Source organism: Poecilia reticulata, chromosome 14 (assembly GCF_904066995.2).
Source record: "Poecilia reticulata chromosome 14, P_reticulata-male-v2, whole genome shotgun sequence".
Classification (NCBI taxonomy): Eukaryota; Metazoa; Chordata; class Actinopteri; order Cyprinodontiformes; family Poeciliidae; genus Poecilia; species Poecilia reticulata.
In genome coordinates, this window is record NC_088843.1 from 28,930,265 (window position 1) to 28,951,663 (window position 21,399).

The following is a 21,399-nucleotide window of genomic DNA, read 5'->3' on the forward strand; positions in this document are numbered from 1 at the left end:
CTGATATTTGTAACTTTTTTTTTTGCTGTGTTTCCATGTTAATTAGATTAGGGAAACTCTCAACAAATGGCTTTCTAAATAAAGACTAACTTTTAAAATATAACATTCATTCATTATTTACAGAAATTCTGCGCAGTAGTACCAATTTGACTCACTCGACGTAATTTCTTGTTGCAGCTTTTGACTTTCATGGCCATTTCTGATCTTTCGTAAATGCACCATAAACACCCATGGCAACCTACAGTGCCACCTAAAGGACAGGAATGTAACTGTAAAACCATTTTTTCCACTAGCAGTGCGATAGACACAATTTCTACTGAAATAAACTAAAAACCAGTAAGTAAAATTATATATTGCTAGGAAAACGTTTTCCTATTTATTGAAACATTTTAATCAACCGGTAAAGCTAGTGTTATATTCACAAACTTCTCTTTTCCACACAATTTCAATATACTAATTTATAGAAATTAACAGGAAAGATCGTTGACAGAAATGCAAGTACTTATTGCTCCTGACATTTCTAAAACACATTTTAAAAGTGTTTTGGTCCTCATTTTAATAGAAAATGTCACTGAACCTATAATAACAAATTTAAAAACCCATCGAATTAAAGAATGTGTAATAAAAAAAAAATGCAGAAATAAGATCACCTACTTATTTTATTCAACCTTGAATGGTGTGGCATAAAAAACGGCCCTGTGGACTGAAAAATCAATATAAATTAATTCAAAAGTTAGAAAGGATGAAGGTATGGCTGGAATTACAAATACTGCTTTCAAGAGGCTAGTTTTAATTTACAGAAGGTTCTGTTTAGGTTAACAGGATAATGCCAAAAAATAGGAATTAAAAAGCTATAAGTTGAACTATCAGAAATGTAAGACTTTTAGAGAATGGTGTACACATACATTTCTTGCTTTAGTTCAGTTTAGTTTAGGCATTCTAATTTCTTTTGTAATATTTCTTTAGACAATGCAAAAAATATTTCTAGAACAAACTATCTCTAGGCCTGAATAGTCTCAAAATTAGCTATTTTTGGGAACAATACAGTTAAATAATTTGCCAAGATGTTTTTTTTTTCTAGGAAAACACCAGCACCAATTCTGGAGCACAGGCAAGTCAAGATGGTCAACTTGTTTCTAAACAACAAATTTCCTAGAAATTCTGAGGCGTCATGGTAGGAAAGGATTCATTTAGGAACACTGCTTGTGTAAAAGTCCTGATACTAAATCATTCTCAAGATTTCTTGGATCACTCTTTGGGAACATCTTGGTTGTCATTTTATAGACTTTTTATGCTAGATAATAGCTAAAAAGTGGATTTTTACCACTGAATACCAGGCTTAGATTATTTACACATCCCAGCACTGTTTTATACACATTTAAATAATATAAACAAAAACTGCAAGAAAAAATTACTTAAAGGTTATTTTACCCACCTAATCTCAGAAAAAAAGCACTCATAGCGTAAGAGTTTTATGTGTACAAGGTTGAACATTCACGTCTCAAACTGTGATTTTATTCATTCAGGAAAAAACCCCATCAAATACTAACTCAGTTGCTGTTCAGGTTTCACAAGAGAGCAATCATTATGAAGCAACAAACCATTTTGATGAAGCAACCAACATTAAAATAATGACAAAAATTCCAGAAACCATGTCGCAAAACATTAAAAACAAAACTCTTTGTATCCAAGAGTCCAGATTCAGCCCGTGTTTAAAATACCTGGTTTTAGGATAATATTGTGTAAACCACTGTAACAATGACATTTCTGAAATTAGGGTAATGTGGTGTGCATATATTTCAAACCATTTGCGCAGATCAGTAGCTAAAGTTAAAATCCAATCTACGAATCAACAAAAGATTTCAGTGCCTGTGGTTAAAAAGAGGTAGTCTGGCAGAAACACACACGTACGAGCACACATATCTCAGCATTTAAAGGTGAACTGGAGATCACATATTCTTTTCACAGACATGAAGTTGAACAGTTGGCTTTGGTTTGTCTGCACAGGTCAGAAGTAGTCATCCTAATCACAAACTGACCCACTACTTTCATCAGTGTTGGCAAATGATTCATATAAACAAAACAAAGATAAGGATTAAAGGAAAAAAGGCCATCCATGGGAGGACTCTGGGAATGCTTGCAATAGTGATATGCAACCAAAGCATGAGCATCTGCAAAAAACTACATTAAGACATAAACTGAGTTGCCCTTTAAGTGCAGAAACATCATTCATCCATTTACAAGGTCAGAGAGCCAATTAAAAAAATAATTTAAATGCAATTACATGTTCAATCTTGCACCTCATCTGAAGCAGCTGAGCATTTCTCCTGTTTAGACTCATTGTACTGAAACATTCGGTAACATACAAACCAGAGATTACGTAAAAAAATAAACGTTTCAGCTTTCTCCTCCGGACAAAAACGGCAGGAGTGTCCATGTACTGAAAGAGAACGAGAAACTTTGGATGTACTTTTTTGTTCAGAATCCAACAACTCGACTGACTGTTCTGTCTTTCTTCAAGTATAGCACATTGTTGTGGATGATTCCCTCCTGCTGTGACATTCGCTAACTCCTCTGCTAACTCAGCGCTCCGCTCCAGCACACACTGCTGTTGGATTGGGAGGAAACAAGGGAGAGGAGGGTGGCAGCCTGATTGGAGGATGTTGGAGCTAAAACCATGGAGGCGTATCAGTCAGGCTTGCCATGGTCCTCTAGAAATGGTGTCGGAACGCTCAATGGGTTACTTCTTCCTGTTATGCAGCCTTCGTGCCTGCAACCTCTGACGTGCACCGGACGGCTTCGATCCGGCTCCAATAGAGAAGGTGGGAGTTGCAGGAGACCCTGTGAAGTACAGAAAAAAATTAATAAATAAACACTTCTTTACATTTGGTTCAGACTAATGAAAATGTTCATTTTCTGAGATTAATCTCAAAATGTCTACATTTTTCTAGTAAATTTTTAGTTTTTCAAACTCAGAAACTTCCATGATTTTTTTCTCAAACACATTTCTGAGATTAATCTTAAAATGTCTCAGTTTTTTCTAACAAATAGAGGTAAGAAATGTCCCTTTCCTTAAATGGAAACAGGATTCTTTATGAGATGTGGAGAAATTCCAGTATCAAGTGAGGGACAAGACTTTCTGCAGAAACACTAAAAGGTTAAAAGGATATGATTTGTACCAATATACCTCAATAAAACATAGCCAAGAATGGGAATTAAAAAAAATCAGAAGCAGCACTTTCAGGCTTTCAACAATAGGAGACCAGTCTGGAAATGGCTCATCACTATAACCTACCGAAAGGACCAGCATTAAAGCCTTGGACTGGAGTTGCTGGACTTCCAAAGGGAATCGGACCTGGAGTGGCACCCTGGCCAAACGACGGGGTCAATGTCCCTGAGGAGAGAACCGCACAAAACATTATGATTTAAATGAAAGGTTATTGATATTCTGAAAATCAAGTTATCTTCACAGCCCATTTATCTACTAATATATCTTTCACTAATTTGAAAACTCGAGCAACTGAAGTTGGTTTTTCTCAGCATGTGACTCGCAGACTTTTTAACAGATTACCTCATTTCAATGTCTAGATTGGCAGTTCTCAACGTGGGCGGTACCGTCCCCCAAGGGGGCGTTCAGAGGATGGCAGGGGGCGCTGGGATTCCTTTGGGGGGTGTTTGGTCGAAGGTAAACTTTACACCTTATATGCACAACAATACCAGTTTAGACTTTGAGCAACTTGGTAAAACTGTATTGTGTAACATTAAATCATGCTTGGCTGCAACTGTATTGATGGCAGCTCTTCTTCTATTCAGTGTTTGTTAGCTTCTGTTAGCTTCTTGGTGCAGCTCCGTTCTCCTGCTACTGGTAGCTTCACCGCATCAGTTCAGCGTTACACCGGCTGATGACGTTGCTGTGATTCACTTTGTCTGGTATTTTTGTACATATGTTTTGGCAGTTCTGTGATCATGTCAAAGCAGCAACTTATATTAAAAAGTGTTTTATTTCCGTTTGAAAGCTGCCCGCTTCCATGGAAGGACAACAGAAAATCGCTCTTATAAACATATAATTACTAAAATCACGATACCCTCACTTTGTATCCCTCTGAAAAATGAACCCATTTAAATCAAGAAATAAAGAAATCCCTCCATGGGTGATACCACGATAGAGAGCGTTCATTTTATAGCGTTAACACGGTGCTGTAAGTGGTCCGGTATGAAACGGGGGTGATGGAACAACACAGCACTTTTAAATTTCAATAATCAGAATGCAGAAATTGTTTCCGTTGTTTTAAAAGATTTATGCCAGTCTGCCCCATTGATACGTTTCCCGAACGCTGTGCACCTTCGGGGGTTAAAAAAAAAAAATGACGTTCACATTGCGCAAAACTCTGAAACAGGAGAAGCGGGACATAAAACGGAGCGAAGAACTAGATGTGAATTATGGCATAAAAACAGAGAATCCGACGCTGAACAGTGAAAAATCAACACATGATGTGAAACATGATGATTAGGCGGCGCAGCAGGTGATGAGTGAAGATTACTGATGGTCAATAAACGATAAAATAAATGTAGCAACAGGAAAGAAACTAAAGTGGACATAGCAATAAACCAAGAGAGGATAAAACTAATCAAAGGAAACTAAATGGAAATGAATAAAGAACAAAATGCAAGAATAAACTAAGAAACTAAAGTAAATACAGAGGAATAAACTGGTATGGCAAGACCTTTAGAGCAATAATTAATACAGAGACTGTATGGCAAGAATAAACAGACACTATTTCCAGATAAAAGGTAAAATAATATTGTTGAAGTGTCATGGGTTTGTTGAGACCACATCTAGTACTGAGAATAAATATATCTTACAGACCATAACAGTAAATAACTGATCACTTATTTATGTTTTTAATTAGATTTGATATATTTATTTCTTCAATATTATTTTTCATGTCAGTGTTAATGTCATGAGGCTGATGACTCCATGACACTTTCAATTTGACTCATTAGGATTTGATTAAGAACCAGATTTGTTCTTTGTAATTTCTGTCCAGTAAAACTATTAATCTATAATCAATAGACAGGTCTATATAAAGATATAATCCATGTTTCTGTCTCATATTTCTATGGCATTAAAAGGATCTGGAACTTTAGTTTTTCCACTGAAAGCTCTGGTTTGAACAATAAATGCCATGTGGGTGAAATTTTATGGATGATACTCTGATGTCCCATTCTCCTGAAGGCAGCACAGAGCTGCACCACCAGAAACTGACAAACACTGAAGAGAAGAAGAGTTATGATTAATGTAGTTACAGTTCTATCCATGTTTTAATGTTGCAGCTCAGTCGTTTTGCAAATAGATCAAAGTTTAAACTGGCATGTTGTTCATATTTTATCTGGTCATTTTGTGGAATATTTAACAACTAGAAAATGACAAAGAACAAGAATATTTTTTCCACTCTGATTGGCTGCTGTTAGACCTACAGATTTTAACTTGAATGTTCATTGCATTTTTCGCTTCTGCATGTTGGTGTTCCCGCTAAAGCCTCAATATACCCGATTTGGGTTGTCTTGGCCCTTTTATTGCAGCCTGTGGGGTTTTCCTTGACTGGGAATGAGAATACAATCTACTGAATGTGACAGGCAGCCAATCAGAAAGCGCGGTGACGTATTACACGTAATTCAACAGGTTTAATCATTTCTCTGTATCAGAAAGTTTGTCATTTTACCACAAATGACTGCTGACGAAACAACCACATTCCTTTCCTGTTTTGTCCAGTTTTCTCTCCCTCTTTCTTTTTTTAAAAGCGGTTATGAGGCACAGCGACGGAATCTTAAACTACTGCTGCGCAAGTTACTCGACAATTTGTTGCTAGGTAACCAAAGAGCGAGTGAGATAGTTGATGCTATCAACTTGAGGTTGAGCAGTTAAAGCCTTTCCTCTGCCTACATATCCCAGAATGCTGTATGGTTCTACTCTGGATCAGATCTGAGTGTTTAGATGCATCATCTATTGATATTAATCGCAATACACTTTGTTACTGATTAACACTACTGTAACAATACTGTAATTCTTTTTTAAATCACTCTGCTATGAGGCTACAGATGAAAATTAGCCTGTTTGGCTAAATCTGGTATGTTTATATGATGTGTTCATGTCGATGAAGATGCATTGCCCTCTTATAAATAAATAAAATTAAAAAATTTCAATTTCAATAAAAACCTCACCAAAAGCTGGCTTGTCTGCAGCAGCACCTGCTCCAAAGTTGAAACTTCCCATCTGCGGTGCCGTATTACTAGAAACTGGCGTTCCGAACTGGGGGCATGACATACTGGCTCCAAAGTTGAATCCACCAGTCGCAGGCTGAGCTGATCCAGAGGCTGCTGACTGGGCGCCGCCGCTACTACTTCCGAATGGGAACGTAGAGGTGGAGGAGCTCTGAGTCTGTGTTGATCCGCCGAAGCTCGGTGTGACTGAAGGGGCTGCATTGGCACCAAATGCAAAACCAGTGGAGCCGGCGCCAAACGCTGGTTTAGCTGGAGTCCCAAAGGTGGGAGCTGATGTAGCGGTGGCAGGAGCGGGTGCTGCGAACGTGAATGGAGCCGGTGCTGTGGCGGTGCCAGCAGTTGTGGATGATGCGCCACCGCTCCCAAAGGTGAAGGGTTTCGGGGGAGCCGACGAAGAGCTGAAGGCCGGCTGGGCTGCTGGTGCTTCAAATGCTGGCTTTCCAAAAGTGAATGTAGGCTGGGTGGGGTGGGTGGTGGCGGTAGTTGGGGCCGCAGTTGCAGTGGCGGAGGAAACCGTATTGGCCAGACCAAATCCCCCAAACGAATCAGTAGTGGTGCTCTGGCAGGATGAGGGCTGACCGAAGGAAAACACTTTGGGAGCTTGGGGATCCGGCTGCGCGGCTCCAAAGCTGAAGTTGCTTGTTTTGGAGATCGCAGGAGCAGATGCAGCAGTGGTGGTTGCAGCAGTGATGGCTGCAGCTCCAAACTGGAACATGCTCCCTGTGCTTGGAGGCTGCACTGAAGCAGAGCTGCAGGTGCTGGTTGTGGTTGTGGGCGGTGCGGACCAGTTCCCAAAGACAGATTTAACCCCCGGCAGGGTTGCAGGCTGAGTCGTCGTGGCGATGCCAGCTGAAGCATTGTTAAAGCCAGAGAACGAACTGGAGCTGCTGGTTGTCACGCCAAACACGGACATGGTGGTGGCAGAGAGGGTGGAGGCTGTGGAAGTGGCAGAGATGGAGGGGGGCTGCGGAAAGATGGGCTTGAAGTTCTGGGGAAGGGGTTTGGTTTCTGATGAGGCTGCAGATGAGGAAGTGGTTGTAGCGGCTGCGAAGATGGGCTTGAACACGGCGGTCAGGAGAGGGTTGGTTGTGCTAATGGGCTGAGAGCTGCTGGTTGGAGCTAGAGGTGGAGCAGCGGTGGTGGAGACTGAAGGAGCAGAGGAGGTGCTGATCAGAGCTGGCAGCCCAAACAGGGTCGGTCCCGTTATAGATGCAGCAGGAATGCTCGTGGTGGCCTTGGAAACCTGAGCCAGCACCTGGGTGAAGGCAGAGGGTTGGCCCACAGCAGCAGCAGAGGAGGGGGACTGGAACTGAGAGGCAGGTGGGGCGGTAGGGATTGGGGTGGAGGTCTTCAGGGTAAAGGTGGTGGCAGGTGGAGCTGTGGCTGATGCAGACACTAGAGACACAGCAGAAAGAGAAGAGCAGGTTCAAAAATTCATCAAACTACAGCGGAAATGATTGCGATTAAGTGATTATTGAAATATTTGTCAACTAATTTAGTAATTAGTTAATTTAATCATTGTTAACTGTCAAACACAGCCAAAATTAGACAAAAAAAATTAAAATTTTACTTTAAAAAAAACAACTTTTGTCTGTAAACATCTACTGAGAACAACTCAAGTGGCAGTTTTAACTTCAACTGGTTCAAATTCTGTAACCAAAAAAAAAGAAAAAAAAGAAAAAGTATTTTAAGCACCTTTGCTGCTTCAAAAGCAGAAGAGTCAAGCATCACATGCTGATGTTAGATGAAATTTCTAGCTTTGCTACAAAATGATCAAGCATACACTAAAGGTGCTTTTACACTGGCAAGTCACAGTCACACACTATCCAGTTAATGTGTGGTTCGGTTCTACCATAGGTAGTGAGGACAAAAGCAGAAACTGTGGTCTACTTTCCGCTGATGCTTGCAGCGACACTCGGTAACAGAGAACCTTGAGGTTCTGGTTCTAATGGGCCGAAATGAAACCAGGTATTTTATTTTGTCTTATAGAAGTCCATTGCTGTCCCAAACATAATGATAAAGGCTCAGATCGGCTGATTATTTCACTATATATATAAAACAACATTCTGGTATTTTTTAAATGTGCAACCTTTTGGCAGTGCAGTCAAAAGATGTAAACCAGTAATCACACAAACTTTATTATTAAATTTTAATCCAAATGATTCTGTTCATTATTTTCATGGACAAAATTTCTAGGCGCAGCCGAGGTGTTGAGGGGATCCGTTTTGGTGGCCTTAGGATCGCATCTCTGCTTTTTGCGGATGATGTGGTCCTGTTGGCTTCATCAGATCGTGATCTGCAGCTCTCACTGGAGCGGTTCGCAGCCGAGTGTGAAGCGGCCGGGATGAGGCTCAGTGCCTCCAAATCCGAGGCCATGGTCTTGAGCCAGAAAAGGGTAGAGTGCCTTCTCCGGGTCAGGGGGGTCGTCTTGCCTCAAGTGGAGGAGTTTAAGTATCTGGGGATCTTGTTCACAAATAAGGGAAGAATGCGGGAGATCGACAGGCGGATTGGGGCAGCGTCTGCTGTGAAGCGGGTGCTGTACCCGTCTGTCGTGGTGAAAAGAGAGCTGAGCCAAAAAGCGAAGCTCTCGATTTACCGGTCGATCTACGTTCCCACCCTCATCTATGGTCATGAGCTTTGGGTCATGACCGAAAGAACGAGATCCCGGGTACAAGCGGCCGAAATGGGTTTCCTCCGCAGGGTGGCTGGGCTCTCCCTTAGAGATAGGGTGAGAAGCTCGGTCATCCGGGAGGGACTCAGAGTAGAGCCGCTGCTCCTCCACATCAAGAGGAGCCAGTTGAGGCTCGGGCATCTGGTCAGGATGCCTCCTGGACGCCTCCCTGATGAGGTGTTCTGATCACGTCCCACCGGGAGGAGGCCTCGGGGAAGACCCAGGACACGCTGGAGGGATTACATCTCTCGGCTGTCCTGGGAACGCCTTGGGATTCCCCCGGAGGAGCTGGAAGAAGTGGCTGGAGAGAGGGAAGTCTGGGCCTCCCTTCTGAAGCTGCTGCCCCCGCAACCCGACCCCGGATAAGCGGAAGAAAATGGATGGATGGGTGAAAATAAAACTCACATCACAAGTTAATGTAGTTCCTGTGTTTCACACTATAAACACAAAACCGCAGCTCCATCAGAAAGTTGACCACAGCTGCACCATTTCTCTCTTCTTATTACTGTCCGTATTTCAGAGAGACAAGCTGGTAGCAGCGCTGCCAATTCAGTTAATCTACCGCAAAAGTTACCATGTGTTCCTATCGCTGCTCCTTAATCTCATAATAAACTCCTCGGTTCTACCACCCTCTCTGCCACCACCATGCTTTCAGAGCAGCTCTCTGAAAGCAGACGGCGTCACCACGATCCACAGGGAAACGCTAAATGTCGTTTGCAGTTTTCAGGGACGTAAATCACGAGCCAGTCAATGAATGTGCACAGCTGTCAATTAAATCTTTTCTGTGCCGTACCCTGCTGTGTGCTGCTAGTACTAACCCTGAAGTAGGACTGAGCCATGCCGGACTTGCTAATGGAAAACAAATTAGGCCGAGGTGAACTGAAACCATTCTGATTAGAGGAGTCTAGTGGAAAACCGCCTTAAAGGAAAGCTTTTATTGCATGTTAAGCAATGAAATATTTTATTTAAAAAATAATTTAATTGTTTGTTTGCATATTTTCATGCATTTTTAATATTGCATAAGAAGGCTTCAGTGGTTAAATGAAAAATTTCCTGAAAGTGCAAATTATTTTATCTGATTAATTGATTAATCGCCGGAATAATCAACAGATGAATGGATTAGTAACATAATCGTTACCTGTGGTGGTGTTGGCAACAGACGTGGAGCTGGTGGGGACACTGATCTTCACTTTGAGGGCCTCCAGCAGAGTGCTGGGGCCTGCAGGGGCTGCTGCACTGCTGCTGCCACCAGGAATCGGGTCCAGGTTAATGACTGGAACGACAGAGGTGGATGTGGGCAGAGGAGCTGCCAGGAGGCTGCTCAGTGTGGCCGTCGGTGCAGCAGGTTGAGTTGAGGTGGAGGCTTCTGGAGGCATGGACGTCTCTAGTTCTGAGGCTAAAAGTCAACATTTAACAATAAGATGAAAGAGAAAAGATAAAAATTCTCCAACAAATTCCTTTAGAGTTGCTCACCAGGAGTCTCCAGGACTTTCTGGATCTTACTGATGGCTGCCTTTTTCTCTTCGTCCAGATCTCTAGCTGTGATGGTGTAGCCCAGCTCAGGGGGTGGAGGCTGCAACCAAACAGACATTCAGACTGAAATCTATATTCCCAAAAATTAGAACCAAACGATCCAAACACATCATAAAACTCACAGAAAACTGCGCACAAGTCTGGGGTCATAAAAATTTTTTTTTTCCCGAATTTGCTAAATAGTTTTTCAGTTTTTGAATGTTTATTAAGGTTTTCCTTTTACTAACTTTTATTCAGTCAATAACCCTACAGAGCTGCCAAGAGTTTTAGGCTTTTCCCCCAAGGAACTGTATTTAATTTATGTACCAGTAGTTTTTATTTAGATATATTTTTCTTGTTCTGAGGCCAGAAACTATGTGCAAATATCAACATCTCATATAACTGCAGCAATAAATTTTTTGAAAACATTTTCTGTTTTTCTTTATATCAAAACCTAAAAATAGGAATGACAAAATACAATAGATTTTCTGCAGTAGATATTTAATTTATCAAAAATTATAGAATGTATTTTTTTGAAAATGTCAGGTAATATTTGTGGCTCATCTCTGCACGGTGAATTTGTTGTACAGGAACTAGGTAACATTTTCTATTCAGACAATCAAATGTCAGGATTTACAGCATCAACAAGTCACCAGTTATGTGATGGTGTGAAATGCTGTTGAGTTGGATGTGAAGTTATGATTTGGGGCTCAGGGTTCCAACACTTTTCTGAAATAATATTTCATTAATTTTTCATTTTTAAGCCACTTAAACAAAACAGACACAAATAATTATTATTTATGATAGTAATTATTTTTGATAAACATATTTCTTCAGTGATCAGACTTTGAATTTGGTCAAAACGACATAAGAGATAAATGCAACTTTCAGGAAAAAAATTATATCATATTTGCCTTTTTAATAGTTTCAACACACAAAAATCTTAAATGTAATCCCATCTTTTTCCAGACTGAAGGAATCTGTGATGCAAACTAAATGTATCGTTTAGACCAGTGTTTCTCAACCTTTTTCAGGCCAGCGCCCCCCCAGCCTTTATCCAGGTCCCTCTCCGCCCCCCACCAAAGAATTTGTAGGCTACTTTGCACTGACCATTATTTTATCATTAATATTACTATCACTATTGTAGATGTTTTGATTATTTTTCCTTGTTTCTCTATTTATCATCAAAAATGATTTCCCAGAGAACAAAAAAGCTATAGGAATAGTCCATTGAAAGTGTCATGGAGTCATCAGCCTCATGACATTAACACTGACATGAAAAATAATATTGAAGAAATAAATATATCAAATCTAATTAAAACATAAATAAGTGATCAGTTCTTTACTGTTATGGTCTGTAAGATATATTTATTCTCAGTACTAGATGTGGTCTAAACAAACCCATGGCACTTCAACAATATTATTTTACCTTTTATCTGGAAATAGTGTCTGTTTATTCTTGCCATACAGTCTCTGTATTAATTATTGCTCTAAAGGTCTTGCCATACCAGTTTATTCCTCTGTATTTACTTTAGTTTCTTAGTTTATTCTTGCATTTTGTTCTTCATTCATTTCCATTTAGTTTCATTTGATTAGTTTTATCCTCTCCTGGTTTATTGCTATGTCCACTTTAGTTTCTTTCCAGTTGCTAAATTTATTTTATCGTTTATTGACCATCAGTAATCTTCACTCATCACCTGCTGCGCCGCCTAATCATCATGTTTCACATCATGTGTTGATTTTTCACTGTTCAGCGTCGGATTCTCTGTTTTTATGCCATAATTCACATCTAGTTCGTCGCTACGTCTTATGTCCCGCTTCTCCTGTTTCAGAGTTTTGCGCAATGTGCGCGTCGGTTTTTTTTTTTTACCCCTTAACGTGCAGGGCGGTCGGGAAGCTTATCGATGGGGAAAAGGCAGACTGACATAAACCTTTTAAAACAACGGAAACAATTTCGGTATTCCAATTATTGAAATTTAAAAGTGCTGTGTTGTTCCATCACCCCCGTTTCATACCGGACCACTTACAGCTCCGTGTTAACGCTATAAAATGAACGCTCTCTATCGTGGTATCACTGATGGAGGTTTTTCTTTATTTAAATGGGTTCATTTTTCAGAGGGATACAAAATGAGGGTATTGTGATTTCAGTAATTACATGTTTATAAGAGAGATTTTCTGTTGTCCTTCCATGGAAGCGGGCAGCTTTCAAACGGAAATAAAACACTTTTTAATATAAGTTGCTGCTTTGACATGATCACAGAACTGCCAAAACATATGTACAAAAATCCTCAATAAAACATAAAATATTTGAAAATCAGACACCAGGCAAGTGAATCACAGCAACATCATCAGCCGGCTTAACGCTGAACTGATGCGGTGAAGCTACGAGTAGCAGGAGCGGAGCTGCGCCAAAAGCTAACAGACACCGAGGAGAAGGAGAAGATCTGCCATCAATACAGTTGCAGCCAAGCATGATTTAATGTTACACAATACAGTTTTACCAAGTTGTTCAAAGTCTAAACTGGTATTGTTGTGCACTTAAGGTGTAAAGTTTACCTTTGACCAAACGCCCCCCAAAGGAATCCCAGCGGCCCCTTTTTTAAAAATTTGGGCCAGCGCCCCTGAACGCCCCCTGGGGGGCAGCACCGCCCACGTTGAGAACGGCTAGTTTAGGGTAAAGTCTGGACATTCTGAACTCCTTACCAGAGAGATTTGATCATCCCGGTTGCTGGACACCAGCTGGATCTTTCTTTTTCTTTTCCCACCACTTCCAGTTGAGTCTCTTGTTGTTGTGACAGGAACTTTGGGGACTGGAGTTTGTTTTGCTACAATATAATCAAAGCTGGAAAATTAAAACAAGGTTCCTACACTTGTCTCATAGTGAAATTTAAGCACTTTTCAAGGTAGAATTTCAAACTTTTTCAACACCACATTTTGGAGTTAAAAGCAATACAAAATAACTAAAGAAGCAAGTTTCAATTCACTATTATATGAAAAGCACTGCTGTATAACATATTGTGATAGCATTTACAGTCTAAGCAGGGACAAGGTAAACTAGTAAAATATAAAACTAAACTAAAATATAAAATCTGTGTTGAAATGTCCCTCACACATACCCGATGCACCCGACTGGTACAAGAACACAGCACCAATTTAACAAAAGAAATCTTGCAATTTAAATAACTTTGTTTAACTTATCAATTAGTGTGATTTAACTCAAGAAAGTGAGGAAAATAGTTATTTGTGTCTTTTATATAGGTGTATAAAAATAGAGAAAAGCCGCTGCTCCTCCACGTCGAGAAGAGCCAGTTGAGGCTCGGTCATCTGGTCAGGATGCCTCCTGGACGCCTCCCTGGTGAGGTGTTCAGAGCACGTCCCACTGGGAGGAGGCCCCAGGGAAAACCCAGGACACGCTGGAGGGATTATGTTTCTCGGCTGGCCTGGGAACGCCTTGGGATTCCCCTGGAGGAACTGGCCCAAGTGACTGGGAAGAGGGAAGTCTAGACCTCCCTACTTAGGCTGTTAGCCCTACGACCCAACTCCAGGTGTGTGTGAGAGAGAGAGAGAGAGAGAGAGAGAGAGAGAGAGAGAGAGAGAGTGTGTGTGTGTGAGAGTGAGTGAGTGAGTGAGTGAGTGAGTGAGTGAGTGAGTGAGTGAGTGAGTGAGTGAAATACAGACAGAGAGAGAGAAGGAAGGAAGGATGGCTTCATGCATTTCCATTTTAAAAGTTCTTGAGCATAAAAAAAAACTGAAGGTAGATCAAACTTACAAGTATCGGGTGTTTTCTCTGACATTGTGTGATTTGATCTCACAGAAGATGCTGAGCTGGGAGACTGGATGTCTTCCTCTCTGTTTATGAAACAACATCCTTAAGACTCAACAGTTAGTGTGAATGACTGTTGGCAACCAGAGAGCAACAGACCTGGTTCTTTTAGAGGCTCCTTCTGGAGTCTGAGAGCGAGATGATTCAAGGCTGGAGAGAGGAGAGCTGGGAGCAGACGGCTTCTTCCACTGCAAGGAGAACAGGGATGTGAAAACTGAAGAATGCTTTAATGTCAGGGTTTCCTCTACATGGAATGGATCATGGCGCACCGTCACAGCAAAATAAAAGGCACCACACCTTCAAAATTAAGTTTTGTTTGTAAATATATATTATTTTTAAAGCACGTGAGAGATATACAAATATATCACATGTTGCACACTTGTACTAACCATAATCAAAGTTTGAAATTAATTTAAATATTATGAATAGAGATGTGCCGATCAGGTTTTTTCCTGCCGATACCGATACTTATCACCCATGAGGGCAGATCACCGATACCGATGACAATTTTTTTTTTAAATCATAAACACTACAGGTTACATTATGTGGAAAAAGGAACCATGAATTCACCTTAATTTAGACAAAAACTTGTTTTTAATAACTTTTTCCAAGAAGAAAACTAAACTAAACAGGCATTGTGCAAATTGTGCTGCTATCAATAATACTATCTTTAACAGACTGATAACATATGGAGGCTCTGAAGAGGTTAAATAATGCAAAGAGCCAAAATAAAACCTCTCAACATTGCCAAAAAAATTCAAGTATAAAACTTAACATTCAAAGGCAAATACAGGATCCATTACAATAAACAATCCAGAGTTACTGAATGAAAACTTCCTGTTAGCATGGCGGCTAGCTGATTACTGCTAGTTCTGAGTGGCTGTTTCTGACTGAGCCGAGTAATTATGCAGAGCAGGGAGGAGATCGATTATTTTTTTAGAGATTATCTGTCTCATGTTAGGACAGCGAAAGTTTTAATACATATGTAAAATGTATTTTTAGGTTAGATGCTGCAGCTTTAAGCAGAAGTTCGGTGTGAGAGTCACTACCAGGTGGAGCAGAAGGTATTTCAGGTAGTGAAATATTACTACCTGTAGCGTAGCAGCGGTTCAACAGCGAGAGCAGTACCAGCGTCTTACATCGCAGCTCCAAGACTTAAATAATTTTGCGGGTTATTTGTTTAGCTTTCTGACCGTCATGCTAATCCGGGTGAGTGTTTGTAGCTGTGCGCTGCTTTACCTGCTATCTGATCCTCCATATGTCTTTTTTACTGCAGTGAGCCTCGATGTAGCCAAACTCCGTCAAGTATAACATTGTTTTTATGTCGTATTAGCTTCGTTGTGTTGATGCATTTTGACGTGCTTCAATTTTCCGCCGCAACACGCAAACTTCCCCATTCACTCAGTGCGTTATAGTTCCACATCGCTTAGGATTTGTTGCTGCGCGTTTTGTGCAGAGTGAAGGAAAGAGGAGACCAGCTGCACAGGCAGGCTGAGAAATGAGATGCAGGTGATCGGTATCGGCAACAAGAGCCAATGATCGCCAATCACCGATAATGCACTTTTTCACGAAAATCGGCCCGATTATGATCGGTGACCGATCGATCGGCACACCTCTAATTATGAAAAATTAACATTTTGTGTATTTTGAAAACCCAAAACAGCACAGGCTCCTGCCTATCTGGCTGTGAAGCTGCCTACTGTGCACGGTTCTTCTCTTAGGAGTGAAGAAAAACTACAGACAGTCTGAAGTAGGAGAGAAAAGGTGAAAGAAAGATACCTGAAAGAATTTTTAGTTCAAGCCTGTGAAATCAACCCTAATGAGAAGGTATGTTGCATTTGAACAACAGTAAAGTTGTTCAAATGCAACTAATACAGTTTAGGGATGCTCTGATTAGATGTTTTGCTGCTGATACTGATCACATGGATTAGCTGTTAATTTTTCACTTTAGCAGTAGCATGCTAATGCTACTACATGATCTGGAAAAATGGAACCACACAATTCACACAATTTAGACAAAAAACATGCAAAAAAACTTGCAGGCACAATGCAGCAAGTAGTCAGTCAAAACCTGCCATCATTAATACAGTATTTAACAGTAATGTTTTCAACCACCTAAATTATTCATAAAGTCAAATCTCACAACACTGCCTATATCAAATAATGTCAAGTAAAAAAGGAAACATTCATTCCAAGTCAAATGCAGGTTGCATTAAAATAAACAACCCTAAGTTACTCAATCAAAACTTCCTGAGAGCATGGCTAGCTGTCCTGGTTCTGATTGGTTGTTTCTGACCGGCGGTGTAATTCTGTAGAACACAGGGAGGAGGCAGAGGAGATCAAATTTTTTCACAGATTATCTCTCATGTCAGGATAGTGAAACTAGGCCCGTCACCATAACAAATTTTGCTCGTCTATTAATTGTCCCAGAAATTATTGTGATAAACAATAATATTGTCATATTGAGACCATTGTTAACTAATAGCATAAAAATTGCATAACAATGCAAATACACCTACTGAGAGTACATAAAAATATTTTCAGAAGAGTAAGGGATCCAAGGAAGACGCAGAGGTTACATTAAATGGGGATGCTCAATGTTCGCCATAGAAATGACAGTGATCTATACTAGAACATGTGTAATATTTAAATATTTCTAACTTTCCTTGTGTCATATTAGTGATTGAAACAAATCTACACTCACCCAAGAAACCCCAACCCCACGGTTTAAAAAGAATTGTAGAGAAAACCCTGTATCTCTGCTACGATGACAGCGCTGTACCTGGCTGAGGCCAACTGTGGAGCTGTAGGAGCTCTGGATGGCGTTTCTCCTGGTGCTGGGGGTTCCTCTGGGACCATGAGCCCCAGAACCGGAGCTGATGGAGGAGGTGCGGGACCTCTTCAGGGTGGTCTCGTCTATCGCTGAGGTCATGCCTCTTTTTAGGCTTCCTGGTCTGGGAGAGAACAAAAAAAAAAAAACAGTGACACAAACACTTAGTCCCACGTTAACAGGGGTTGTTCCTGAAAAAACATGGAACCTGCAAAAACCAGAGTGAGGAAGGAAGATGCATGGGGAACGCTCAGATAAATGGATTGCTGAGTGAAGCATGAACTAATGGATTTATGGATGGATGGACGGACAAACGGGGAGGTAGGTGAGACTTTTAAACAGTAGAATGGGGAATAAACAACTGTATTTTTCCATACTATATTTCCTTTTTCCATATTTTTCAAAAATCGAGAATACATTTAAAGGTGACCTCAAAAACTTCCCGGAGCAGGCTAGGATAGGTGTGTGGACTATGCAAATCATGTTCATTGCATTGTTTGCACAAAATCATTCTTAGATAATGAGATTTTAGTCTGCTCAGCTCAGCCCATCTTGAACTCCTTTCTGAATGAGCTATTCTAGGGCCTCTTGTCACTGTAAATCCAAATAAGCTGCTGCTGGCCACGCCGTCCAACTCAACGTTTACACTTGCACTTGAAAAGGCTGGAAATATGCAATTATACAATCCTACATCTTTGAAAAGCAGAAGTGGAGCCTCTTGCACAACCAACAAGAATGCAGCACGTGGTTTCAGAATGACAACCCAAAAATAAAACACTTGTGTGTTCCAGCAGCCATTGTACAGTGCATAGAGCAGCAAAACCAGCTGACCAAAAGTTCTGGAGTTTCATTTGGGTTGCTAGGTGATGGGATGAGCTAGGCTGAGGTTACTAGGCAATGACTCAGTGTGATTCAACAATTGGGAGAATTTTGAAGTTGCTTGTTTTTTTGAACACCAAAAAACCTCCAAGTTATTGCCAAAAGATGCCTGGGTTTTTTTTCCTAAGTGCCTGTCATGCAAAATGTGAATTTTGCATGACAGGTTCCCTTTGAATCAAATTCCAGACTATGCAGAATCTGTCCGACTTTGGAGACTCTTGATTGACTCACTTGGGGACCAGCTGGGATGCCGTTCCGTTGGGCAGCAGAGGCTCAAAAGCAGAGTGAGAACTTCCATCGCTGTCATTACGCCTGAGGAGGGAAATCAGAACTGATTAGTGAAAATGTAGGGTGTAGGGATGTGTAACGATCTTAGCCACTTGCTCTGTATTACTGCCAGTCGATTACATCATCAACAAGCATAACCGCGATTAGCCGGTAGTCTACAGATCTCTATCATAGGTCAAATTTCTATTGTTTCTACTGTACACCATTTATACCGCGCATTCCTAGTAGGGTGTTGTTTTAATTAATAATCAATAAGAGTTCAGTAATATAACTCTATACATGATTAAACTGAATAAGTTTTGTTTGCTGAAAATCTAAAACGGTGTTTCTGCAGTGTGAAGGAAAGAGGAGACCAGCTGCACAGGCAGGCTGAGAAATGAGAAGCAGGTGATCAGTTTGTGTGATCAGCAACAAGAAACCGTGATCGGCGATCACCGATCATACACTTTTTCACGGAAATCGGCCGATTATGATCGGTGGCTGATCGATCGGCACACCTCGAGTTAATTATTAAATTACTAAATTAGTTGATGATTACTTCAATAATCAACTCATTGTTTTAGCTGAGTCTATTCACATGGAGTGGAAAGAAGACCTATCTACACAGACTTGAGGTGAGTGAATAGTTATGCAATAATTTATTTAATGTTATATGTTTTTATTTGTCATTATTTTACGGAACTTGGTTTTCACCTTGTAATTTTTTTGTCAAAAAAGGAGATTTTGTTGGTCATGATTATTTTGTTAAAGCAATAAAAGGGTGAAATGTACAATGGGATGGATATTTATAAAGATTTGATTGCTCCTGTAACAAAACTACATTTCTCATCTTTTAGAAATAAGAATTAAATACTTTCTAAATCTAATGGTCTTTAAAGAAAAATGGATCTTATGTCAACTTGATCCAGTCATATTTACCTTCTTTTGCTCCTCTGCTCTGTTGTGAAGCTCCTGTCCTCATCCTCCACTTCCCTCTTGCGGCTCTCCTTCAACACCCTCAGGACGCTTTCTCTGGAGCAGGGGTCCGAAGAGGCCCGGGTGAGCCCGGCACAGCTTTGATGGTTCACACTAGAATCCAGACCAGACATGCAATTAAACTTCAGGAGACTTGTTTGGAGTTTTCAGTTCAATAACCATAAGACAGTTATGAAACGATATGAGACCTGGGGTTCCTGTGGTCAGGTCTTGCAATCTTCACGGTGACGGGGCTGAGGGCAGCCGGGGAGTTACGAGGACTGAGGATGTTCTTCTTTCTGAAGCCGTCCCATTTGACGGGAGGCAGAACTCCCACTGAGGACACACCCAGCTGCTGCAGGGGGTAGTGACGCTGGGGGGTGATGGTGAACCTCCCCGGAGCACCCAGCGTCTCACTGCAAGGAACATAGTGAGGTAAATATCACTTCCATCAAGTAGAAATATACAGCAAAAGTTTCTCTTTGATAACAAGTGTGACCAGAATGATGACAAGGCTCCGAGAAGTTTCTGGAAAGGAAAATATTGTCCAAAGAAGCCTGTCAGCTATTCATTCAGTCTGCCATAGCCAACACTTATATGAATAACTGACATAATTTACAACAGTACAGTAAATAATTTCTTTATGTCATGTCATTTTCTTTTTGCTCTCATAAGTTGGAGACGGCTGCTACTCACTTTAACTTTATCTTGTAGAAAATATAAAAATGTCACGTTTGTTTTCTCGTTTCTACTTTTGTGCCTTACTATGCAACTCATTAGAATGGTAAAAGGCTCAAACCCATCAAGTTTGAGTGGTTTCATGAGAAAGTCAATAAAAACGGTGTATTTTTGCCTGACCTGGTTAGCAACAAAAGTTCACAATTTGATATTTCAAAAAGGCCACGTTTTAAAAGATTTTTTTTGCTACGTTTCTGCACATGCGAGCCTCATCTGTGCGCTATAATCCAATGTAAGCGAAAGAGAGCAAATTTAAACCCGCCAATAAACTTTCATCTCGAGTATGAACGAGTTAGAAATGCTAGAGGAGGTAGACAAGTCTCTATATTCTTGTTTAATTACCCAGTGAATGAAAGTCTCCTGTTCGGGGTATAGACAGCATGGTTGGGTCTGGCCAGCCTTTCCCGCAGCTGCTCTCGGGGGTTTCTCCCGGCTCTTGGCCTCCCAGAGTCGGCGGTTGGACTTTCGGGTTTCCCGATATAACTCCCCATGAGAAAATCCCGGGGGCTGAAAAGAAATGAGTCGCTTGTCAAGGCTTCCCTTCGATAAATCCCGGTTTCACTAGGTCTTTGTCTGAAGTGTCCCTCTGTTTCTCTGTGCTCAGCTTTGTAGCTGCTGATGCTCCTCTTCGGTTTTCCCCGCGCAGCCAACGACACGCCGGTTGTCTTCAAGCCCGGCAACCAGTCCCGGAACACGGCTGGGATGTGTAGCCCACCGCGAGGATTCGGGCCTAACCTGGCGGGAAGATGTTCTCCACTGCGATAGTAAAAGGCAAAACAGCAGACTGATAGAATTAAAGTTCCGTAAATAAAGATAGGTATATAATAAAACACTAGCAAAACTAGGCATAAACCGGAGAAAAGCGCTAAATGTTTCTCTCTAGGTGACATGGCGGTAGCGCGCCGCCTGACGACTCTCGTATCTCTTCATGCTGCTTAGGGAAGTTTCGGTGCGATAGCGCCCTCTACCGAGCAAAGCCTGGAATCAATCATGAATGAAAACAATTTAAACCCTTTTTGAAGAATAAACTATTTAACAGTTGTAAAAAAGACAGTCTATTTATATATATATACTTATTTAATTCTGTTATCCATTTTAATATTAGTTAAGTGAGACTCGTGTGTTTATGCCTAAATACTTCAACTTTAATTTTATGAACCCACAGGCCCCATCTCCAAATTTTAACTGTCACTGCATTTGTGACAGTTAAACTTACAGATTACACTTGTAAAATGTAATCTGCATTCATGTTACTTTTGGAGCATTGCTGGCGTCCTCTGAGTGGCCTTGCAGCTCAAAATGATGCAACATTTGCTTCACTGTGGATGACCATCATCTTCAGTCAGCATAAACCAACAAAACACGTTCAACTCTGGGACTCAGAACCCATCTCCTTCCTAGAAAGTTAGATGGACATTACCA

At 40.9% G+C, this 21,399-nt stretch overlaps 1 protein-coding gene across 2 annotated transcripts; it reads right to left on the minus strand.

Moving 5' to 3' along the window:
- Positions 1 to 1,493: 1,493 nt before the first annotated feature.
- On the minus strand, positions 1,494 to 20,937 carry pom121 (POM121 transmembrane nucleoporin). 2 transcript variants are annotated; one of them, XM_008428676.3, is made up of 13 exons: positions 20,320 to 20,936; positions 19,449 to 19,655; positions 19,204 to 19,353; positions 18,229 to 18,309; positions 17,071 to 17,242; positions 14,388 to 14,476; positions 14,235 to 14,314; positions 13,169 to 13,290; positions 10,427 to 10,526; positions 10,092 to 10,349; positions 6,223 to 7,677; positions 3,296 to 3,394; positions 1,494 to 2,841 (listed from the first exon to the last, which is right to left on the minus strand). In XM_008428676.3, exons 1-13 carry the CDS (start codon positions 20,865 to 20,867, stop codon positions 2,741 to 2,743), a joined length of 3,462 nt encoding a protein of 1,153 aa, XP_008426898.1. In that variant the 5' UTR covers positions 20,868 to 20,936; the 3' UTR covers positions 1,494 to 2,740. The 2 variants fall into 2 exon arrangements, with proteins under 2 accessions (XP_008426898.1, XP_008426899.1); XM_008428677.3 differs by lacking the exon at positions 1,494 to 2,841 and adding an exon at positions 2,852 to 3,150 and having other exon boundaries at positions 20,320 to 20,937.
- Positions 20,938 to 21,399: the final 462 nt, after the last annotated feature.